Below are 16,941 nucleotides of genomic sequence, written 5' to 3'. Positions count from 1 at the left end.
CATAGAGTGGCTAGCATGTGTGTTAGGAATCAGGTTGCAATTTTGTGCAGCTGCATAAGTTGAAGGGTGGCCGCTTTACATACTTGTTCTATATGTCAAAGTTTGTTTTTGTGATGGACAATTTCTAAATAGTCTCTTCTTGATTTGGTTAACATGCCTGTGTATCAGTGATCACTATGACACAGTATTATTTCAGCTGGCTTCAAAATAGTGTAAATGGCGGGCCCATTTCTGACCTAATTCATGCCACTTTTTCACTTGAGAAGAATTTCTTTTCTTTAAGAAAGTTGCAACAAGGAAATGTCAGTCTTGTCTCCTTTTATAAAGTCATTTTCTCCCTTCACTTGAGAGGCAGACATTCCTAGGTGGCTTAGGTTCTGCCTCTGGAAGGCAGGAATGAGGAGCCATTTTTTGAGAGGTCTGAACTACTCACCCGTCTCTCATTTGTCTTCTTGCTTGACACAAGAAGGCAGGGTTTTTGTAAGGATTGCGCTGTTAAGCAGCTGCCATGGATACACTTGTCTGTTCCCACTGCTTTCCACTCACAGAAAGCTTGGATTGAAAGCTCTTGCACAGAATTAAATCTGCTCTGGTAATGGACCCAGGAATCAGTACCTTCTTGATACTCTTGCTAAATGAACATAATAACAGCAGACAAGGTTTATATTAATTATAATGGTTGTGGACCTTGTTTTTTAAAAAATACCAGGATGGTATGTTTGATCCATGGATGGAAAGAATGATTTGTTATTTAAAGTGTTTTAAATTTTTTGTTTTAAAAGTTTTGTAATACTGTATTATTATTATTATTATTATTATTATTATTATTATTAGCTCTTCTGTACCAAGGAAAGATGTTCGAGAAATTAGTGACTCTTCACCAAAGCCTGATGCTGCATTAAAGCAAGGTAAAGACAATATAGAATTAAGAAAAGATAGCATTTTTCAGCTGAATTTGGCTAGAAATCTGGCACAGACTATGAGGGGCAGCTGTGCTACCCAAACATGAGGGTGCTACATGTCCCACCAACTGCTAAACAATTCCTACCATACTTTCCTGCAGTTCAGCCAACTCACAGTTGCTCTTTCCTGCTCTACCCCAGAAAGCTCCTCTTATTAGCCATGATAGCTAAATGGAACCTTAATGTTCTCTGGTAGTATACTTTTGAATTGTATACTCACTGAGTACACTCAGTGAATACTGGATGCTGGGGACAAACAGCAGGGGAATTTGTTCATTTCACGACCTGCTTATAAGTTTCGCACTGGTATTTGACTGACCAATGTTGGCAACAAGAGTGCTAGACCAAATAGAGATGAGTGACTTGCCCAAGGCTTCAAAGAAAACATCAGGCAGAAACCGAGTCTTAAACACCAGACCACTTCCGTGTTCTCACATTTGTTGCTGCAAAAACCATTTTAAAGAAGGTGAATGACTGAAGCTGAGGGATGGGTGACTTACCCAAAACCAGAACCTAAGTATAAGGAAGAGCTGGAGTTGCCTTCCTTTTTGGACCAGGGAACACATTTTGAATTTTGAAAGGGTTCTGTCATAAGATGGCTGCCTTAGGGGTGTGAGCAAAGCACAAAATGGCTACCATGGGGAGCATGGCTTCACACAAAATTAGACAGAGTGCTTAACCCGTTGAATTTCTGCATAGAAAATGAGACAGAGGCCGGAAAAGTGCATTAAAGGGGAGTGGAAGCAACAGCTCTCTAGGACCCCAGGATTCCTACTGGCCAGTATCAATCACTTCACACATTGACTAAAACACTTGACGAGGTGGGAGAGCCAAGCTTGCTCATTTTACAGAAATTCATTAGAAGAGTGTTCCTGCCTATTTTGCTTCATAGCTATGTTTCTAGCAGGGCTAGAGACTTGCTTAAAAAGAAAGAAAGAAAGTTCAGTCTGGGGCCCCTGTTTGGGAGCACAAATGAAGACTCTTGTGGGCGCCATGGCACTCACAGGCTCCAGGCTGGTGTCCCCTGAGGTGAGCCCGAGTAAGTTCACCTCCAAACTTCCCAGTTAAATTTCCCTTTAATTAGGTTACCTCCCAAATCTGTTCCTCTTCAGCTAATTTACACCACATACATTCATCCCTTGGGCATTCACAGAAAGAAAGAAAAACTCAATGCATCTTTCATCTGTGCTTTCCCAAAGCTCCTGTACAGGAGGGGTGGGGAATCTGTAGCCCTCCAGATGTTACTGGACTCCAACTCCCATCAGCCCCAGCCATTATGGTCAGTGGACAGGGATGATGTTTGTAGTAGCCCAGCACCAGCTGGAGTGCCACAGGTTGCCCCCCCCCCCCGTGAACTATTAGCAGTCCTCTATTCCAGCCTGCAGTGCAGCTCAAGAACGACGACAAAAAGCATGAAATTTCAGACTGGCAGCTGTTCTCCAGTCAGCAGCCACCTGATATGCTGGTTCTGTCTGGCTCCATTACATCTCTCCCACACAGCTCCTTCATGTTATAACCATACAGGCAGTCTCTGGCTTTTGCTATAGGGACAGCCAGGAGATGAATCCTGCAGACAACCTCTGAGCCCAGTTGGGATCTTTTTATTTTATTTTCTCTTTTAAAAAAAGCAACCCCCAAATTGTAATATCAGAGAAGGGGTAAATAGGGTTCAGCTGAATTTTCATTACTTATTCTTTTCATGTGTTTGAAATATGTACACATTGCCTCTCAGTTATAATTTCTGAGGGTGCTAATAATCTAATTGAACTAAGAAGAACAAAAACAAACACCATACAAGACAAGCGTCATTAAATACCATCATTAAAGACCATGTTAAATACCATCTTAAATAGCTTTAAAAACAGCCAGAAGAAAACAGCTGAGTGATACCTCACCTGTGCAAACTGTAGTATCTCTAGCTGGCAGCTGAAAGCTATCAGAATTTGCTAGGCTAATGGACAGGGAGTGAGTTTCATAAATGAAGTGCCACAACCGAAAAGGTCCTGTCCTTCACTGCCACCCACCATACTTCAGGAAATGGGACATTGTGAACAGGGTGTATTATCCTAATACTCAGACATGTTTTGATGGAAATTTGTGGTTTTTCATATACCCTGATCCCAAGCCATTTAAGGCTTAATAAGTCAAAGCCAGCAGCTTTAATCATGTACAGAAATAAATAGGCATAGTGATCTTTTTTTTCAAGTAGTGACAAGGTATGTTCCCTGCTATTTGTGGCAATTAACAGGTATGCTTGCTACTCAGAACTAACTGAAGTTCCAAGTGTCTTCAAACACATCATAAGTGTCTTCAAACCCATCTAGTGGCCAGATCCCACCAGAATTTGTTATATGACCCACAGAGCATTCATTTGCAAGACCAGATCAATAGCCACACCCAGGCTGCAGACTTGATCCTTTAGAGACCCAAGTGCAACTCCATTCTAAACAGGGCAAACTGTATCAAGACAGAGAGCACTTTTAATTTTGTATATTTATAAAACTATACCATTATTAGCGTATAAGGTAGTGAGAGGTGAGCTGTGATTAAATGAGCACATGGCAGTACTTTGATGCACAAAAGTTATGAACTTATACCAGCGGTTTGTCATGGCTGTTGGACTTGTGGCTCCAAGCCAATCTGCTAAAGGTTTCTTGAAAGTAATATAATAGTATCTAGCTATAGCAGATAGTTTTGTAATGCTGAAAGCATAGATGGTGAATGTGCTTACTGTGAGATGTTAGCCAAACTCCTTTAGAACAAAGGTGGGCTTTTTATTTCTTAGGGTGAGGGAAATCCCATGTTCAAATAAAAGTAGGATCACTTCACACACTTACCATCTTTTCCCCACAAGGAAAAGGCATATGGCCTGCACCAGTACGTTCCCAAGGAGAAAACTTGAACACGTCCCATTTCTCTTTTTTTGTGTTTTGCCAAACTGGCCTATTTTTTTGTTTAGTTTTTTTTTTTACATGCAGGAGCAAACTAGACATTCAGTGCTAATAAGTTTCATTCAATTTACAGCTTTTGATCAAGCCTTAGAATTCCGTAAAAACAAAACCGTTCCCGGTAACTGGAAGACTGAGTTGAAAGAGGAAAGCTCCAGTAGCGAAGCAGAAGAGGAGGAGGAAGATGAAAAAGAAAAGGAAGATAACAGCAGCGAAGAAGAGGCAAGTACAGCACTGTAATTTGGTTGAGCCATGGAATTTTCCCCGTTTGGAGTATATTGATTGTTGAATTACAGTAGTGGCACAGACAATATCAACCCTTTTATTACATTGTCTTTAGCATACCTCTTACTTGTATATTGTCCTTATTTGTGAACCCTGATTAGTCTACGAAACCAGTTTTCTTTATGTAACAAAGAAAACTAGTGTGTGATCAGCGTGAACTTCTGCAAGGGGGAAAAACTACTAACGGATGGTATATGACCTATATGTTGCAATTTTATTTAAATTAAAGAAATAGGCAGGATGATTGTGGTAATAAGTGTGCTTGACTGGAATAAAGAAGGGACATTATCTCTTATTTGGGTTTGTAAAAAAAAAGAATGTTGTGCTGATACCATAGCTTTTAGGGATAAGACATTGAACTAGCAGCATATACGAGTAGGGGGGAAATCAGTCACACACACCATGATCTGCAAACCCTGCACAGGCATGCATTGAATGGCTAAGAATCCTCCTTAATATTAACTTTGTGTTTTGCTAAATCCCGCTTCTAACATGCATGATTAACTGTAACATCAGCAACATCTGCTTTTCTGAATTTTTTCTGGAGTTGTTTTGTTGGTTTACAAAGAAGAAGGAAACTTTAAAAAGTACAACCCAAAAACCCACCTCCCTCAAAATGGTGCTAAAATATATGTGGAACATCCGTGGAAATGAGTTAGTTTATCTTTCTGCAAAAGTTGCCATCTCCACAATGAAATATTTTTGTCTTGGAGAGGAATATGGAATTTCAGTTTGACTGAATAACAGATAACAAATTTCAATTAATTTGTTATTTCAAATTTGCTTTATGTTTTTATTACGGCACTTTAAGACGGCAGCCCTATATACACTTATTTGGAAGCAAGCCCCATTCAATTTTCTTCTGAGTAGACATGCAGAAGATTATGCTATAAGTATGCATTTATTTGTATTTTGATGGCTCCCCATAGTGAAACTAAACGTTTTGCAATTAAAATACACTTATAACAGTTATTAGTGTAAGATACAGAGAAATGACATTTGCCTTCAAAGCCAAAGTACCGAAGCATTATGTAATGGTTCCTGAACTTTTAAAATATAAATGTAATTCCCTGCAGTACTTTTTAAAGAAAACTGTGGCGATTAACAGGGCAATCTAACATGCTTTTGTTACCGCATTGTTTAAATTAGGAAGAAATAGAACCCTTTCCAGAGGAAAGAGAAAACTTCTTACAACAACTCTATAAATTCATGGAAGACAGGGGTAAGCATGTCATTATATTTATCATATAGTTTGTTTTACGATATAGGGGATGTAGTACAGTACGAGAATGTAGTACATCCCTGAAAACTTGTCTTGTTGCTTTTCATAAAGTGAGTTTCAGAACTCATTTGGGGTTTAAACCATGGTCTCCTAGGTCCTAGTCCAGGGGTGAGGAACCTCTGGTCAAATGTGACTCTTCAAGCCTCTCTAGCCTTTGGGTGGCCTGCCAGGCCACACTGGCCTTGTTTCAGATCCTCCTATGGTGCTTTTTCCCTGGCTGGAATGTATCCTTGAACTCTGATAATTATTCTCCCTTGCTTGGATGGAGGATAGCGAGGGGTGTTGTGCATTTGTTTAGAAGCTAACCTACTGTACAAAGATAAATTTTACATCAGTGTTTTGCTTCTAGTCCTGTCCTCATAAAGTTGCCCAGAAGGGAATGCAGCCATAAGGTTCAAAAAGTCTCCCCCACCCCATTTCAACCACTGCATCACATAGGCCAGTTGAAAGTTGTTCCTTTTAAAAATCAGCACTATCTTTTTGGAAATAAAAATGAATTCTAGCTGGTATACTACAGTAAAATATTTCATTTATATATTAAACCTGTTATTTTTATTTTTCTAAAACATGTATCCTGTTACATGTACTGTACATCCAGTTTGTGTTCCCTGGACAGGTTATATCAAAGTAAAAATATAATAACAGCATTGCAATTTTAAAATGGGAGGAAAATACAGCAAGTAAAGAAACAACAGAGTAACTAATAACTTATGCGCTGTGTTTCTGTATTATATATAAGCCTGCACAACTTGTAACCCACCAAAATCAAACACAGCTCACCAGCCAAGTTTTGTGGCCTGCCAGGTGCTTGACATGACTCCATTTTTTGCAATCCTATGCAGGCAGCTAAAATTGGAAGTTTATCAAGCCCTTCATGACTACCATATGTTGCTGGTGTGGTGTGTTCAACTTTGTGGGTTACATGTTGCACAGGCCTGAAGAGAAGAATGATTGCAGGGCAAATACTATTTCATTATATTTTGATTTTGAACTGTATCATAATGCCAGTTGTCCAACTGCCCTTTAGTAATCATAGGGCAGAATGAATGGATTTGACAAGCAAACTGAATTAAATTAATTCATCTCAGCTTTGCAAAGAAGTTATGTCAGAGAACTCTGTTCCCTTTATACCATTTAGCAACTTTTGGAGCCCACACATATTTGATAATGGCTTTTCCAATTACTTGGAAAAACTGTGTAATATGAGTTCTGTTACATGGTTGTTAATTAGGAAGATAAGGCCACAGCTGCAGTTGTATGCACATTTCCCTGGAGTAAGCCCCATTGGAATTACCTCTGAGTAAATATGCAGGAGTATTAAGCAGCACAGTATATATATATATATGTGTGGTATAGTCTGGGATTGAAACACTGGACTGATTTATGTGCATTAACACTAATATGAGTTGTCCTTTCCAAGCTAAAAAGCCGCACTTCAAAATACTTTCTTTCACAGGGACTCCTATTAATAAACGACCTGTTCTTGGATACAGAAACTTGAATCTCTTCAAATTATTCAGACTTGTACATAAGCTTGGAGGATTTGATAATGTAAGTACTATTAATCACAGTAGAAATAATTTTGCAATTTGAAGAAAAGTTAATAGTGCAGCTTCAAAACCACTAGGAAAAGAGATTTGTAGATGATGAGGTGGACATCACACTAAGGACTTTTATGCATTAATTTTTCTAACACTAAGACTCTTTTCTAGGTTAAAAAAGAAAGCAGCTTGTAATAGTAGTTTAGTAAGAAGTCTGCAGTCGTTATATATACCCAATTATCTGAGTGTTAACCCCATAGAAGACAGACTTACTTCAAAATACATATGTATTAATCTGTGCACAGGAGGTGGAAGTGAATTAGAATACTCTTAAAGTATGGGCGTCTATTTTTTGTGTGTGCTATTTTAGACCCTAAAAGTTCAGAATAAATTATTTATTTAGACAGCTGTGCAGAATTATTCATTTAAACATAGACATAATGCTTTTTATTGGGGTAACAACTTTCATTCTGCTTTATAGATTGAAAGTGGAGCAGTCTGGAAGCAAGTGTATCAGGATCTTGGGATCCCTGTCTTGAACTCCGCTGCTGGATATAATGTTAAATGTGCATACAAAAAGTAAGTAGACCTGTATATATAAAATTGTGTCCCTCACTTTGATACTCAACGTTGAATGCTTCATCTCGGCCAAAATAAACATTGCATAGGTATTCTGTTTTAAAGCTGTCATCATTTAAATGAAAAAAAAGATAATGGGCTATATCCAGTTGTGTTTCTTCAGTCACAAACAGCTTTGTTTCAGTGGAGCCTTCCATGAACAAAACAATGGGGGAAGTAGTTTTCACCAATTCCCCCTTCTGTCTGCAACCCTTGCTCTGAAGGGTTGGACGATCTCTGGAACGGGGCTTACTCCCAAATAGGAGGATACAGTTCTAATTAAGGTGTATTTATCTATTTTGGCTGTATCATGCCATGTGTAGTAGTAACTACCCAAATCAAGTCTGCTGTTCTGGCAGCTAACCGTAAGCCCTCTTTCAAATTTGTTTGGAAGGTTATTAAATTTTATTCCTGAGCTTCCATTTTGCTAGACTAACCAGACTCAACTTAACTTCTTTCAGGTATTTCTTTCAAAAACAAGTTGACATTTGGGGCAGTTAAAACAACAACACAATTTTGAGTTGGTACCATGTTGTTGGTTTCTTTTTTAAAAACAAAGCAATCTTAAACCATTATTTAGCAAATTAATTTACATCCTTAAAAGTGTAGTTGTCTTGTAAACCAAACTATGGTTAACTAATCTTTTATGTTATTGCCATCTTTTAGATACCTCTATGGCTTTGAAGAGTACTGTACATCAGCTAATGTTGAATTTAAAATGGCATTACCAGAGAAAATAGCGAGCCAGCCCTGTAAGGACGTTGAAAAAGATATGAAGAAGCATGAAGAAACTGAGCAAAATGTAAAAGAAATAAAGGTGGAAACCAAAGAAAGAGATGATGAACTAACGATGAAACAAGAAGACACACAAGCTGAGAATGAGAGTGAAAGAAAAGAAAATGATACGTCCTCCTTGGTAAGAGCTGTTCCAATATCTTTTGTAGATTTTGTAAATCTGTTAAAGTGTTCTGTTAAAGTAAGCTGAAATATTGTTTGAGTGGCTATTGTGCCTATAAAGCAATGTGTTTCATTCTAGCATTAATATACTGTTTGCTAGTCTTTCTACATTTCTCAAAGTATTGATGTCATTTTCAGAGCTAATAAGAACCTGTTGCAGTCCAGATTCACTTTGACAGAAGAAATACCTTTGTGGGTGTCTTTCAGAGTTCTAAAGAAGGCCCTCAAAACTCTGTTTAGGCAGAAATCAAACACTCTTGTGTCTGCTATATCTAGGCCACATTCGGAGATTGTGTCCCAAGATACGAACCAGACTTTTGTCCTAACACCTAGTCCCTTTGCTCCTCCTTTTGCTAAGCTCCGTTAAGCTAGGAAGTCTCAAGCTACAAAATTGATAACACAGTTTGAAGGTTCCTTACATACACATGACCTTACAAATTCCTTGTAGCTATAATTTGCACCATGTGGAAAATCAGAGCTCCATGTTCCTGGTGTTCTCCTGGTCAAAAATATCTGGAAAGTTACGGGTGAACAATGTTTCCTATGATATTTATGCTCCTTTTCCTTTGAGCAGAGATGTTGTAAGGTGGGATAAGAGCTCCCTCTAGCACAGCTAAATTAGAGATTTCTGCTCTTCAGCTCCCAGCAGTTTTTACTGCATTTACATTGTGAGGTTGTATCTCACATTCTCCATTCAGCTTTGCTCAGAGTTGTGTTTTGTCTACAGTTTTCGGAGCTTATCTTTATGACATTGTTGCTTATCATTTGTTGTTAGTGTTTCTGTGCTTATTTGGGGGGAGGTTGCATTGATTATGCTGTTTCTCTCTTAGGGAGTCCCGTGAGTTTTTATCTTGATGTACAGTGCTTGTTTGTGTGTGAGTTTTGGGGTTTCTTATGTGCCTTGCCACTTTCCACTTTTTCTGCTCTGTATCTCCCCTTCACCACCTCCCCTGTTGCTTGTCCCTGGTTTAAAGTGAACTCCCCTCATCCCCGGTGTCCCAATTTTGTTTTTTGGTCAATGGAGGGGATATTTCCTCCCTGCCGGAACGCTGATATTTTTTCACAGTTCTCATCTAGCAGCTCTGTAGCTTTTTTTTATTTAATATTTTTTGTGACCACCCATTAGGTCTCAGTAATCAGCTGCAGCTACTCTGGGGCCATGGGCAAGATATAGCAGTTGAAGGCTAAAGCCCTTGAGGCAGCATATAAATCAGCTCATAAACACCATGCTCCTGGATGGCATTTACCTTTACTGCCATGGGCACAAAACCTGGTTCTGTCTCTGTTGGCATGGATACCATGGCTGAGAGGACTAATATTGCTAAAACACTCATGTGTAAGGTGGGCCACCCGAGGATGTCTGGTTCAGTTTCCCACTCTTTTAAGATTGATTGTGATAAGGAAGTTCTGTGTAAAGAGTGGGTACACCTCAGAACCCTCTGGAAACTTCCTCTGAAGAGGAGTTTTGGGGGATTTGAGGTGGCATTATCTGTGAATAAAAATATTACTCACTTTTCAGATATGCAAACAGATCAAAAGAAAGAGGTGCCCTAAGTCATGGAGTATTACGGTCATACCAATAGCGCATACATGACGTGGGTGGCGCTGTGGTCTAAACCACTGAGACTCTTGGACTTGCCGATCAGGTCAGCGTTTCGAACCCTTCAACGGAGTGATCTCCCGTTGCTCTGTCCCAGCTCCTGCCAACCTAGCAGTTCAAAAGCACGCCAGTGAAAGCAGATAATTAGGTACTGCTGTGGCAGGAAGGTAAACGGTGTTTCCGTGCACTCTGGTTTCTGTCATGGTGTTCTGTTGCGCCAGAAGTTGTTTAGTCCTACTGGCCACATACCCAGAAAGCTGTCTGTGGACAAACGCTGGCTCCCTCGGCCTGAAAGCGAGATGAGCAGTGCACCCCATAGTCGCCTTTGACTGGACTTGACCGTCCAGAGGTCCTTGACCTTTACCTTTTACCTTAGTGCATACATGAGACTGCAGCGTTCTCTTTAAATGCTCTGTGTTATGCTCCGGCCTGGGTGAGCCCTCGTTCCTCTACAAGACTTTGCCATATTGATACCTACATCTCTTCAGGGGCACTTTTGAGAGGCACGTGCTTCACCATGTGTTTCCAGGGATATAGGCAGCCAAGACCCACCTTATTTTGGGCAACTTGGACACATGAAGATTACTTTTCTTTGAGTGAAAAGATGTTTTCATAGCCTTACTCTACCCATTCACTATTTGGTTTGTTCTTATCTGATTGAGTCTGTATCTGGATCGCCTTGTGTGTTGGGGCAGGGTGTGTTGTTGTTGCTACATGTTGTTGGTATGTTTTCTTACTAATGTGTTGAGTGCAGGATGTTGCAGCTTGGGGGCTGGCCAGCTGAGAGGATAAATCTCTAGTTTAGCTGCAGTGGTTGCAGGTGCTTGAGGGAGCTCTCATTCTACCTAAGAATATCCTTTCACTAAAAAAAGATACCCTTCACAGGTAAGACCAATGGTCATGTTTCAGCAACCTGGAAATGGATCAAGAGACAGCATTCATGATCCAATGCAAACTGCAGCAGTACTTCCTTAGAGATGTGTTATTATTTCATGAAAGTGATTTACAATATAATGAAACATATATAAAAAAGCAGCATATATAAAAACATTTTTTTAAAAAATGTACACACACACAGAGAGAGAGAGAGAGACAGACAGACAGACAGACAGGGAGTTTAAAACAACATCAGCACTTACATAAAGTTGATTCAAATCCAGTATAGATACCAATAGCTGGTGCAGATTCTTTCTAATTGAAAACTAACAGTTTTTTGTTTTGTTTTTAAATTGTGAGCTATATCAATGTTTTTATTTCTCTTAGGGAAGCAAAAAAGGTTTTCAGGAATCACACACTGACCAGGAAAAGGAATTAAGAATACTGAAAACAGATGAAGCCAATGTGGAACATAAAGAGGATGAGAAGAGTAAGGACTTGGAAAATCAGAATACCAGTCTTGAAACGGAAGAGAGGGAGAAAAAGTAAGAATCTTTAATTTTCAGCTAAAACCTCTGTATGAGGGGAGCAATACTGGGCTTCAAGTCAGAGTTGCCTTTGATCTCTAAAAGGTCAAAGAGGAACTAGAACTTAAGAGGAACTAGATGTCTTAGGCTGTAATCCTAGCCTCATTTACCTCAGAGTAAGTCTTACTGAATTCATTGAGACTTACTTTTGTCAACTTGTTTAGGAATGCAGCCTTTATATCAAAAAGCTCAATAAATACCATCTTATTTTGGTGCTTTTTTTTGTCCAGTTGAGATGTCCAGTTAAATTGCTTCATTATTCTGAATGCTATAAAGGTGGTGTAAGAGAAGTCACCTGCTGTCTTCTGATAAAAAGATAATTAAAAGTGATGGGAAAGCAGCCATAGGCCCCTCTAGTCCAGCATTCTGTTCTCACAGTGGTCATCCAGATACCCAAGGTAGGGCTGCAAGCAGGGCCGGGTTGCAGCAGCATTCTCCACACTGGTAATCGTGGGCAGATGGACTTCAATACTGAAAGATACTAGTGGAGTAGGATTTAAATTGTGGCAAAAAAAGAAGTTACAGTAGGGGTTCTCAAACTTTCTGCCCGCGAGGCTCATTTAAATTTCCTGAGGCCTGCGAGTCACAAAATGGTGCAGTGGCAGAGCTAGTCACAAAATGGTGACAGATGGAAACAGAGTTTGGCATAATCAGCTGACAGTTGCTGATATCATTTTCTACTGATATCAAATCCATCTTTGGAAATTGCTGACTTCTTTGTCACAGCATTTTCCTTGGGGCAAGGAGTTCCATACCGGTAGCTCTAGTTTTCCTCAGGTTAAGTACAGACATTTGCTCTGTAGGTATTGTGACTCCCTATTTTTGGCAGAATTTGCTTCTTCAGAGGCTCTTTAAGTGGAGAAGGCTTTTTCTTCTATATTTCCCCCTTCACACTCCCACATGCCTCTAAAGTATTTTTACTGTCTCATCTTACCACATTTACTGATCTTCTCCCATTTTCCTTTCACAATCAACTTGTACCTTATTCACACACACACCCCAGCCGACTGCGTTTCTTTCAACTCTTCCTCTTTAATCCTTTTGCATTAATTTCTTCCTCCTACAACAGTTTTCCTCTCATTCTCTTACTTTCTATTCCTAGCTTGTAAAAATATTAACCTATAATCTCACCTTTAACATTTCCCTTTACCCTTCCCCCTCAGAGGAGGGAGAACTTCCTTTCAATTCCCACTTTTCCCAGTCTTTACTCAACATGCAAGGAATTTTTGACACTAGGCAACTGTATGAAAAACACTGAATTATAGGTTGGAGTTTTTAAAGATTTGTCTCCTCTGGTGGATCACCAAAAGGAAAGAAACAATTTCTTATCCAGAAATCAGCTGACTATAGATCAGCACTGATGGTACCGCTACTTTGTTGAAGCACCTGATGTAGTACAGTGGTACCTCTGGATACGTACCTGATCCGATCCGGAGTGCCATTCGCACCCCAAAAAGTACGTATCCAGAGTGGCGATAGAGCGTGTGTGCGAAGTGCCGATAGAGTGCTTCTGTGCACGCGTGAAGTACGCAGAACGCTTCTGCGCATGCGCACATGGCGGAACCCGGAAGTAAACACTTCCGGAAGTAAACACTTCCGCGTCCGCCGAGTACTTAACATGAAAGTACGCAACCCGCAGTGTACGCAACCCGAGGTATGACTGTAATTGTATTGATCTGCCAAGACTTCCCAAATTTTGCTGCTGTGGTTTGACACTATGTTGAACATCCGAATGAAATTATTTTATTGCCATTCTGCTTCTGAAATGAATAAAGGAGTATCTTATTATCAGCGTGTCATGCATGTGACTAGATTCAAGTCGAAAAGCCTGAGTAGTTGGCCCTCAGACATGCATTAAGGTGTGGTGCCTTTCAGGCAAAATGGTAATCGACCGATCATTTTTATGTATATAAAAAATAATGCTTCCCTTTTTTTGAAATGCAGATTTACATGTATGGTATGTTGGAATTGACCCATTGTGTTCTCATATTTTGGTATCATGTAGAGTTCACTGCTTATTGATATTGAAGCATGTGGATTTCTTTATTGTGAATTAATCTTTCAGGCACACTTTTTTTTTTAAAGTATAGCTTTTTCCAGTTCAGGTTTCAGACATTATTAGTGAAACTATTGAGTTCATTTGCGATCCTCAGTTTTACACTTGTAGTTTGTACCTATCTTAAGTTTGTATATTTGACTACAGTGAGAATTGTGTCTGCTGTTACCAGTTCAGTGTGTTACATGATTTCTGTGCTCTGGTGTTGGGGGCTGCTTATTACGAGGACCTGTGAGGAATGTGGCGAAATAATGTAAAAAGGAGCTAGTCAGGAAAGTCACTGAAGGGAAGCATTGTGAGGGAAGAGTATTTCTTGTGGAGCTGTTTGTAAGATGTTTGTAGCAATGAAGGGAGGAATATGCATGCTCTTTTCTTGCACATGCTCTAGGCTTAGATAAGCAACCATGTGCCTCCTTGTACTGTATACATGTTTTTACAGAAGATGCAAATGTAACCGTGCACTGTATTGTCTCATAAAAAGTAGCACTCACATTCCTGTTTACTACTACTAATATTAGTACTTGGTTGTGCTATGTCGGGGATCTACAAGCCGTGGCCTGATGTGGCCCCTGTTGTGTTTTTGTGTAGTATAAACTATTATTTTTCAAAATGTGCATTTCTAGTCATCTTTATCTCAGATACGCTTCTTGATTTGACAAACAAGTATAATATCACTGTATATCTAGTATATGTTAATACTGTAATGTGATTAAAACATTGGTTGTTAGTACTGTATCTTGATTTGGGGCTTAGGAACACTTCACTAGAGCACTTCGCTGTGTAAGTTTTGTATATCAGAGTTACTGTATCTGTACATATTTTTGCTACATGGGAGAGCTTTCTTTCTTTCTTTCTTTCTTTCTTTCTTTCTTTCTTTCTTTCTTTCTTTCTTTCTTTCTTTCTTTCTACACTTGATAATCTTTAGCAATTCAGTTTCACTAGTGAATTGCCTTAGAATATGCAGTCTTGTGCTGTTAGACACTTTTTTGTTGTTGTTAGAGGAGCATGCTAGCCATTGCATTTCCTCAATTCTGTGGTCGCTTTCAATCAGGAAACAGCAGTGGGCTGTTTAGTCCCACATATAAAAATACTTATCAAAACAACCCTCAGCTTTGTACACCCTTTCATATCTGCAAACACTGTTATCAGATTTCTTGCAAGTTACACATGTAATTGAAGAATCTCGGGTACAACTACATACAAAGATTGTATCTGCGGTCTGTAATTACCATAATGTTAAAATGCATAGATCAGACACTTGAGTCTTTTGTGTGGTTCTACTTTCATCAAAACCTTCTGGAAGTATAGTTTTGTTTTTTAAAACCCCCACTAATCCTGAGGTTAGCAACTTTTAGCTAAATAGCTTCATTGAAATAAAACAGCTATTGTGGTATAAGGTAGTAAAGAGAACCATTGCTCTTTGGATTTAATTGAAATGAAGAGCATTTTAGCATATTGGGATACAAAAGGAGGCTTTTGTACAAGTTGTTCTGTTGTCTTTGCTCTTCCTATAACATACATTAATTTATGTGGTTATTACAGATGGGTTTAAAATAATGTGTAAATCATGTATCCAGTACTTGTGTTTTGCACATTTTGCCTCTTTTGTTATAGTCACAAATATACAAATTCTAACATTTTGAAAGCTCTGATTCCTCAGGCCCTGGTTCTTTAGTCTATATGTTTATTAGTGTTTTGTCTGGGTCAATTACAATTGTGAGTTGCAATAGTGATGGGCGTCATATTTTTTCTAGAGAACAGATTTCTTATGCTTTGCTATATTTGTGTCATGCTTCTGTGACTTATGATATAGTAATGCTTGGACACAGATTTACAAGTTACAGGGGGTGGGGGTGGCAATCTGCTAACGCTTATGATAGATATGACTTCGTGAATCAGTGATTGGAATGTGTAATAATAATGATAATAAATTAAGCAATATAGCTATGCTTCTTTCATAGTCTTTGAGATTAGTTATGGTGTGCTTCCATCAGGAAATTAGTTAATTGTAGCAAAGTCAAAATTGCCACAACCTGTCCCCACTACCACCTTTTTGAGGGTAGTCCAAAAGACTGAGAGAACTTGCGTAGCTGTGCAGAATACATTTTGAAGTGCAGAAAACTTCCAAATGCTATTTGGTTAGCCTGTGAAACTGTGATAACAGTTCCTCATCCTGGAAAAAAGTGACAAGTGCGGTGCCTCAAGGTTCTGTCCTGGGCCCATTGTAATTTGGATAAAGGTGCTCATCAAATCTGGAGATGACACCAAACTGGGAGGGATAGCCAATGCCGCTGAGTAACAGTATCAGGATTGAAGATTAGCTAAACAGATTGGGAAATTGGGCCCAAAATGAATTTCAATAGGGACAAACTTCAGGTTCTGCACTTAGGCAGGAAGAACCAGCTGTACAAGTATAAATTGGGGGACACCTGGCTTGCCAAAAGTACAGTACATGTGAAAAGGATCTAAGGGTCTTATGAAGAACCTGGATAAGAGGAGACTGAGAGGGGATATGATAGCCATCGTCAAATATCTAAAGGGCTGTCACATGGAGGCTGGAGCAATCTTGCTTTCTCTTGCTCTGGAGGCTAGGACCTGTACCAGTGCATTCAAGTTACAAGAAAGGAGTTTCCGACTAAACATCAGGAAGAACTTACATTCTTCCAGTAAGGCAAAAGCACCTATGAAGTAGGGCTGGTGAGGGTGTGCTCCCTGGGCCAAGTCCCAAAGACCAGATAGAGAGGTGAGAAGGGTTACATTCAGATGCTGGGCCTGAGGTCCCCACCTGAGATATGAAACCTAGGGATAACAAGCAGAAAATGTGCAACTTAAACAAATATATGGCGTCTGCCCACTTACATGGGAGTTATATGTTCCGGGCCTCGCACTCTTAAGCAAAAATTGTGTAGATAGGGAGCACTCTCTGAATATCTAAATATCTTATCTGAAGTTCTCTCTCCAATCCAGACCCCCCCAAAATACTGTATCCAACAATATCCACAACTAGAATTGAAGCTCTGGGGTCAGCAGGAGGCTGGAGGATACATGGAAAAGGGTGGGGGAGGCTGAGCAGCCTAAACAAAGCCCCATTGCACCTCCAGGCTGTTTGGGGCTCCCCCCCCCCACTGGCCCTCCTCAGGAGCCATGTGAATTGAATTATTTATTTATTTCATGGCGACGTGCATGTATGTGGGGATGCCTGCATAGTGAAAACAGATTTTTTTTTCTG

At 39.6% G+C, this 16,941-nt stretch overlaps 1 protein-coding gene across 3 annotated transcripts in view; it reads left to right on the top strand.

The window, feature by feature from the left end:
• Window positions 1–16,941, top strand: part of ARID4B (AT-rich interaction domain 4B) — an 88,199-nt gene that overhangs the window by 49,217 nt on the left and 22,041 nt on the right. For all 3 annotated transcript variants that reach the window (XM_035108413.2, XM_035108414.2, XM_060272856.1), the window contains exons 10-16: window positions 835–908; window positions 3,987–4,132; window positions 5,345–5,417; window positions 6,934–7,028; window positions 7,500–7,597; window positions 8,303–8,552; window positions 11,457–11,614. In XM_035108413.2, the coding sequence (XP_034964304.2) occupies window positions 835–908; window positions 3,987–4,132; window positions 5,345–5,417; window positions 6,934–7,028; window positions 7,500–7,597; window positions 8,303–8,552; window positions 11,457–11,614 (894 nt within the window). The remainder of the gene's footprint in view (window positions 1–834; window positions 909–3,986; window positions 4,133–5,344; window positions 5,418–6,933; window positions 7,029–7,499; window positions 7,598–8,302; window positions 8,553–11,456; window positions 11,615–16,941) is intronic.

Source organism: Zootoca vivipara, chromosome 3, assembly GCF_963506605.1.
Source record: "Zootoca vivipara chromosome 3, rZooViv1.1, whole genome shotgun sequence".
NCBI lineage: Eukaryota > Metazoa > Chordata > Lepidosauria > Squamata > Lacertidae > Zootoca > Zootoca vivipara.
The sequence above is the reverse complement of the archived record's forward strand: the minus strand, read 5'-3'. Positions and strand labels throughout refer to the sequence as shown.